Source organism: Limulus polyphemus, unplaced genomic scaffold, assembly GCF_000517525.1.
Source record: "Limulus polyphemus unplaced genomic scaffold, Limulus_polyphemus-2.1.2 Scaffold5990, whole genome shotgun sequence".
NCBI lineage: Eukaryota > Metazoa > Arthropoda > Merostomata > Xiphosura > Limulidae > Limulus > Limulus polyphemus.
In genome coordinates, this window is record NW_013671600.1 from 23,614 (window position 1) to 31,263 (window position 7,650).

The 7,650-nt window shown below is 38.3% G+C and overlaps 1 protein-coding gene across 1 annotated transcript in view; it reads left to right on the forward strand.

Annotated features, from left to right (window-relative positions):
• Window positions 1-7,636, forward strand: part of LOC106473230 (protein hairy-like) — a 9,828-nt gene extending 2,192 nt beyond the window's left edge. The window contains exons 2-4 of the mRNA XM_013933916.2: window positions 74-175; window positions 5,172-5,259; window positions 6,235-7,636. Coding sequence (XP_013789370.2) covers window positions 74-175; window positions 5,172-5,259; window positions 6,235-7,007 — 963 coding nt within the window. The 3' untranslated portion in view covers window positions 7,008-7,636. The remainder of the gene's footprint in view (window positions 1-73; window positions 176-5,171; window positions 5,260-6,234) is intronic.
• Window positions 7,637-7,650: the final 14 nt, after the last annotated feature.

Consider the following 7,650-nt stretch of genomic DNA (forward strand, 5'->3'; position numbering starts at 1 on the left):
GAAGTTTAAATTCGCAGGCCTGTGTAATTAACAGTTCCTACAATCATAGCTTACTTGAGAACTTTTTTTCTAGGCTTCTAAGCCCCTTATGGAAAAGCGAAGACGAGCCCGGATTAACAAGAGCTTAACCGAGTTGAAATCCTTAATCTTAGATGCTGCAAAAAAGGAGCCCCAGGTCAGTATTGCACTGGTTGAGAGAAGAGAATAAACAAGTGTATATATATATATACTTGAAGAGGATTACGTGTATAATTAGTATTTTCAAGTTTGGGCTTACACGAGATTTGAAACCAAAACTTTTAGTTTTAATTAAGTGCTCATTCTTCGAATATTGTTCGTGGTTATCTTTTTTTAGTTCTTTAAGTGGTACCTAGTGTTCGTAGAATGGTTTATTACAAGTGTTTTGCAAGAGCCAACGATAAAAAAAAAAACATCATATATTTTAATTTTATTTTGGTTTCGGTTTATTATTTGTTGTTGCTTTGTTTGAGAGCAAAACCACTTTGGGCTATCTGCTGCGGGGAATCGAACTCCGCATTTTAGCGTTGTAAGTCGGTAGATTTACCACTGTACCATTGGGTGAGATTTATTATTGGGATCGGAGGCATTTACGTCATCAAAAGGTAAAGATTTACCATTGGTAGCGGAGGTTAGAGCGGTTCAGGGGACATTTTTACAATTAATGACAATTTGGGCCTATTTTGTGATACAGTGTGTGTGTGGGGGGGGGGAGTCAAGATGTGATGGAAATAAGGTAAAAAGTAAATAAATAAACGAAATTAACGTAAAAAAATAGACAGTTTAGTGGCGAACTTACTTTTAATTTGTTTATCTCAGATTTTCGACCCTTTATCGGCAGCTATAAGATTCTTTATGATAACTATCTGTTTATAACAACCAGTCATAATTTTGGACCAAAAACGCAACTGAGGTTACTGAAAGTATTTTTGGGTGTGAAGAACTTCCACGAGAGGGTGTTTGAAAATCCGGCGGAGAAACCCCGGAAGTTTTATACTTGACAATTTTTACGTGCATGGATGTTCTTCCTAGACAGTCTACGTATGTGACACGTGCCTCTTATGACTAGCTAGCTACGTACACAGGAAGCTTACTTTTGGAGGCTTATAGTCTTTTTCTGATTGAAGGTTTCCACTGTAGTGTACAGCACGTGTATGCGCGCGAGTTTCAGCTTCAGCCTTTTGGAGCACGTGCCACAGCCTCCGGGTTCGATCTTGTATAGAACGCAACCCCAGTTTAAAGAACATGTGGAGAACGAGGGTTTTTTTTTTTAATGTAATGAAATATCGCGTAAGCAGGTGAGCTTAACGGTATGACTGTAAAGCGCCCGATCTGAGGCTGGCCGCAGGTGGTGCTATCGTACCACCGTCCATACTCACGGTTTTCACTTGTGTTCTTAATGACAGCCTGAGGCTTTTAAAGTGGACTTAAGATATAGAGATTTCTATAGTTAAGCCTAATGAAATAGTCCTTTTAAAGATAAGCTTAAGCATTCCAGCTTGTAAATTCAGAGCACTTAGATCTTTGTGATTATATTGTGGACGAACTTTTTTTTTTTCGCTTTAAAAAAAAGAACAACAACGCTGAACTAATTGACACTGTAATTCTTGTATATAACAGTACCAAGTACTTGGGGGTTCTAAAGCAATTGTGTTGCTGTTCAAAAGTAAATAGTAGATAAAGAAAAAAAAATCGGTTTATTGCCACTAATATTTACTCGGGAACACAAAGCACTGAAGGAATCACAAGAGTTAAGCCGTAATTTCCGGTTCCATAAGTAAATTCTAAGTACTTCAACACCGTTTTAATGATAGAAAGAGACGAAATCCCGTACCGGTTTCTGAGTTTCTGTTGAAATGTTTCTTCTTTACAATGTGGAGTTTGACGGCCAAATCCTTTTCCGATTCTGTAAGTCAAGAACAAACATCGCACATAAATATGTTCATGGAGACCTGTAATTACAACCAAACCTCGTGAGATGTTATTGGGATTACGGCCGAAAATGTGGATAACAGTGAGGGTATCCAACTGATGAATCAATGTATTGAAGTTGTTATAACTTATTTATTGGCACTGCCTGCTCCTAATTATACCGGTATACAAGACCACTCGCATTATATACTGAGTCAAAATGTATTTCTGATCTATGTAGGAAGCTAGCTGGCTTGGGGCAATAGGTCAGAAGTTGTTTGTAAATGTTATTATGCACAATAACTATATTTATACGTACGGTTAGATCTCCCAGTGGGACAGCAGTAACTTTACGAACTTATAATGCTAGAATCCGGGGTTCGATTGGTGGACACGGTAGATAGCCCAATGTGGCTTTGCTATAAAACAAACAAATGTACGGTTATTTTGAATCGACGGACGTGATATGAGTGGTAAGAGATTTATAGAACAAAGAAGTTGTTATAAGTTAAAGATATGTCGCCAGTTCTGTGTTTTTTCTGGACTGGATGTTTCTAATAAAAGTAGTATCGGTATGTTCTCTAACTCCACGATCGACAACAAAAACAAAAGTTCCAAATAAACTCCGCATCTTACAAATATGGATCTATTAGTTGTTAGATTGTTTTAACTTCTCTGAACCAATCGGTAATTTACATATGACTTTTGTCACGTTGTGCGAGCTCGTGCGATGCGCTGATTCATTGTTAACTTTTCGATAATAAACCAGCCTTTTTTTCCGTAGATTTCGTTGGAACTTAGCCAATAATTTTAAAAAGGTGGGACCTTATTCGAGGACTGATGGCATTCAGCTAAATCTGTGTAGAAATTGAAAGAAGCTACGATTTCACTTTGAGCCTTCTGTTCAATGTAGTGTCTTTCGAATGAATTTTGGAATGTTCCAGGTCTTCTAAAACTGGGTCATACATTTCCTAGTGAGTGAACCAATAAGCCCGAGTGTCAGTCGGTAGAGAGTTGGGTGTGGCCTAGTGGTTAGCAAGATGAATTGTTCGCGTTCCGTTGTCGCAAGATCGTGCTTCGCAGTCTTGGGACTGTGGTATAGAAGAGACGATCGGATCCCACCATTCAGTCCGACAATAGTTACCTCAACAGTTGGCGGCGGGTGTTATTTAATAGCTACCTTTCCCCTAGTCCGTTCGTGTCTGAGATCGTACTATCCGTTTATTAAAATATATATTATTGGTGGATCACTTGGTTCTTCAGAATTTGAAGTCATATTCGGACGACTTAATTTGGATGTACGTTGTCATGGTTTTTAGCCTATACCATCACCCGAATTATCACTTAGCTACCGTTTTTTTTTTTTTTTAACCACTAGATATTAGCTACTTATTAGTATACTGTAAAGAAGCAGCTTTAATTTGGTATACAATACAAATTAAGGTCCAGTCTCAACATTAGGGGCTCCAAGCTAGTGGTGTGAACTCGAAATATATTCATACAAGGCATTGCAAAATCCTGTATCAACAGAACCGACCACTTAGAGACTCTAGCGATCGTATGGATTAGAAACCATGACAACGGTTGATGAGTAACCGTCACAACCTTTACTACAAAACTATTGGTCGGTATTCAGATGAGTCTGCCTACGAAACAGTTACATGAAATGAAAAACAAAAAAACAACGGATATCAGGTTTACCTCACACAGAAAGGAAAGGTTACTCCCGCTTTCACAAACCTATAGTTCTTCCAGGTGCTAGTTCACGTGGTAGCCTTCAGGTTTCTAATCCAGGACATGTCGAGCGCGCGGAATCTCGTCATTGTCCAATTAGACTGTTAGACGCTACTTGTAAAGGAGGTCGCGATGCACGTGAAGAGCGTGATTCTATGTGTGTGTAGGCAAAAGGAACCTTAAAAGAAAGGAAAAAAAAATGTTGGAAGCGAGTTTCTAACAATATGTTCGCTGACCCCTTAACATTTTTATCATTGTTAGATTTAATGTGAATGGTTGCACCAATTATTACGTTAAGATAATAAATAACACACAACGTTACCACGGATACATAATTAAAAACATTTTAAATTCAGACCAATCACAGGCCGTCATCAGGAGTCGAAACGTGTCGTCAAGTTATTGGAGGCCATAGATTGGCTTTTACTTTTAAAATGTCTTTATTTGTGTATCAATTTTAACGTTGTGTTTTATTTATTATTTTATCGTTATACACGTGTGTGTGTATAAAATTTGGTTACTAAATATTTTTATGTGACTCAAAAAAAGATATTGAGAGAATCAATTTAACACACACTTGTTATTCAAGACTCATAACGTAGATAAATTAATATGTAGAATTATACACGGACTTTTTTTTCTCTACGTTAAAATATCTTTATTTGCGAGCTTTCGGCCCTCTTATCGGAGCTTTCACTGGGCAACAATGAACTGAGCGATAAAAAATTCGTTAAACTGTGGAACACTGCTTTAAAATAGGTATCTAGGCGACAGTCGTAACAATAACTGACACTCGGTATTAAAGTTACTAAACATAGAATTATGACGAGTATAGAACGTGAATCGATTGCTGTTGCCTAGATACATACCTAGATACCAAATGTCAGTTATTGTTACGACTGTTGCCTAGATACATACCTAGATACCAAATGTCAGTTATTGTTACGACTGTTGCCTAGATACATACCTAGATACCAAATGTCAGTTATTGTTACGACTGTTGCCTAGATACACACCTAGATACCAAATGTCAGTTATTGTTACGACTGTTGCCTAGATACATACCTAGATACCAAATGTCAGTTATTGTTACGACTGTTGCCTAGATACATACCTAGATACCAAATGTCAGTTATTGTTACGACTGTTGCCTAGATACCTATTTTAAAGCAATGTTCCACAGTAACGAATTTTTTATCGCTCAGTTCATTGTTGCCCGATGAAGGCTCCGGTAAGAGATCCCAAAGCTTGCAAATAAAAGTATTTTATCGTAGAGAAAAATCCGTGTATAATTCTACATATGAACCCACACTTGTTACAGCTCTTTATATAATTAATGATAACAATATTGTTGCCTGCACGTTGCTAGTGAGGATAGAGAATTCTAAACTTGATAGACACTTTTTTATGGGCTATGATAATTTGCTTTTTTTTTTTTAACGGGGAACAATCGCCCAATCTGACGTTTAAGGAACATATTTAACTATTTTGTTTTTGTTGGTCTACAGACTGGACGTCATTCTAAACTGGAGAAAGCGGATATTCTCGAACTCACGGTAAAACATCTCCAGACTCTACACAAACAGCAAATATCGAGTAAGTATGTTTAAAAAGAGCTTATTTTCCTTAGGCATATACGGTGATTTGTAGATCAGTACATATTTATCACTAGAATGTCGGTCTTAGTGTTTTCTGTCACGTGTGCTGTACTTAGTTTTAAGTTATTTACCAACTGCTTTACTTCTGCATACCCAAGAAATCTGTTCGCACAGAGCTGTTGGTGTTATTCTGGTAAAATCAAAACGTCTATTTGTACAGAGCTATTAGTGTTATTCTGGTAAAATCAAGACGTCTACTTGTACAGAGCTGTTGGTGTTATTCTGGTAAAATCAAGACGTCTACTTGTGCAGAGCTGTGATATTGGTGCTATTCTGGTAAAATCAAGAAGTCTACTTGTAGAGAGCTATTGGTGTTGTTCTGGTAAAATCAAGACGTCTATTTGTACAGAGCTGTTGGTGTTATTCTGGTAAAATCAAGAAGTCTACTTGTACAGAGCTGTTGGTGTTATTCTGGTAAAATCAAGAAGTCTACTTGTACAGAGCTGTTGGTGTTATTCTGGTAAACTCAAAACGTCTACTTGTACAGAGCTATTGGTGTTGTTCTGTTAAAATCAAGACGTCTACTTGTACAGAGCTATTGGTGTTGTTCTGGTAAAATCAAGAAGTCTACTTGTACAGAGCTGTGATATTGGTGCTATTCTGGTAAAATCAAGACGTCTACTTGTACAGAGCTGTTGGTGTTATTCTGGTAAAATCAAGAAGTCTACTTGTACAGAGCTGTTGGTGTTATTCTGGTAAAATCAAGAAGTCTACTTGTACAGAGCTGTGATATTGGTGCTATTCTGGTAAAATCAAGACGTTTGTTTGTACAGAGCTGTGCTATTGATGTTATTTGGGTATACCCATGATGTCTATTTGTACATAACAGTGGTATTGATGTTATTCTGGTATATTTAAGATGTCTATTTGTACATAACAGTGGTATTGATGTTATTTATCTTTATGTTTTCAGCATCGTATACCACAGATCCGTTGGCCATGGGGAAATTTCGAGCCGGCTATGCTGAGTGTGTGAAGGAGGTGAGCCGGTTTGTGACCAGACTAGAGGGCGTGGATTCAGTCCTGCGTTCGAGATTACTAAACCACATGTCAGGATGTCTCACAAAGTTTGACGACACTCCGTCCATCAACACTTCGGAGGAGAAAACGCCATCTGGTGACAACAAAGTACCACGTGCGACGACCCCCGAGACGCTTCCTGACAGCTCCACGTCCAGTCCGTCCATGGAAGTTGACATCTTTCACGGTGTAGCCATCCCACCGTCGATTCGAACCAGCTCGCCTAAAGCACGAAATACTGACTTCATACACTTTCCAGCCACGAGTAGTTCTGCTACTGGAGATTTTTCCTCCAACTTGACCAACGTCCAGCTGGCTCTAATTCTACCCGAGTCATCCATACCCACACACTCTTTGGCTCAACTTTATCCAAGCGGTCCTCTCAATCTCGTCACGAGCAACAAATCTGACAGCCAACTCAGTGTGTACTCGGCTCTTTCCACCAGAAGCACACCCTCAACACCAATCTCCAACATCAGTTCCGCCAGCAAAGGTTATAGTAGTGATTCAGAGGCTTCTCTGAGCAACGGATCACTTGCCAGTCCCAAAATGTCGAGTCTTTCTGTCGAATCAGTGTATCACGTCGCAAGGGTTGTTGGTGGGAGTGCCTGTAGTGTCATACAGATGGCGCCCAAATCACCGGAAGCTGTCTGGAGACCCTGGTGATTGTACGCGTTCCTTTCCCCAGAACAGATCTTAAGTTTTAGCAAATTTGCCAAAAAAAAAGTTATATATATATAACACACATTAACGTGCTGTACATATTTTTGGTGCCTTATATATATAGTTTTTTCTTTCTTTCCAGAAAGATCACTGTAGCTATAAAAACCACCGTAACAATAATTTTTGTTTTCTGAACGACTGACGTTTGTTGCTGCTGTTCATTACTCACAGCTGTATTGTTATAAGTAATAATTACAATTAAGTTACAGACTCACCACGTACGTTCCACCCTTGTTAGTTCTGTTGTGTCGGTTATAAAGAATTCACAGAAGTCGAGGCAAATGAATCTTGTACATTTGAAAGTTAACAGATTCTCTCGCCAGCAGAACATCTGCAATGATATACATGGTTTTATTTATCAGAAACTTTCTAACTCGTGTGCCTCTAGAAGTGATAGACTAAACGAAACATTTCTTCCAATCATTTAGAATGGCTGTGATTCTTTTGATATGGTTATAGGCTTGTTTTCCTGTTACTCAGGGGTCTCCAAACTACAGCCCGCCAACAGTTTTTTTTTAAAGTAATAATATAATTTTTAATATTATAAAAACAAAAAATAAAATAAAACGTAATTGAGCAAAGGCCA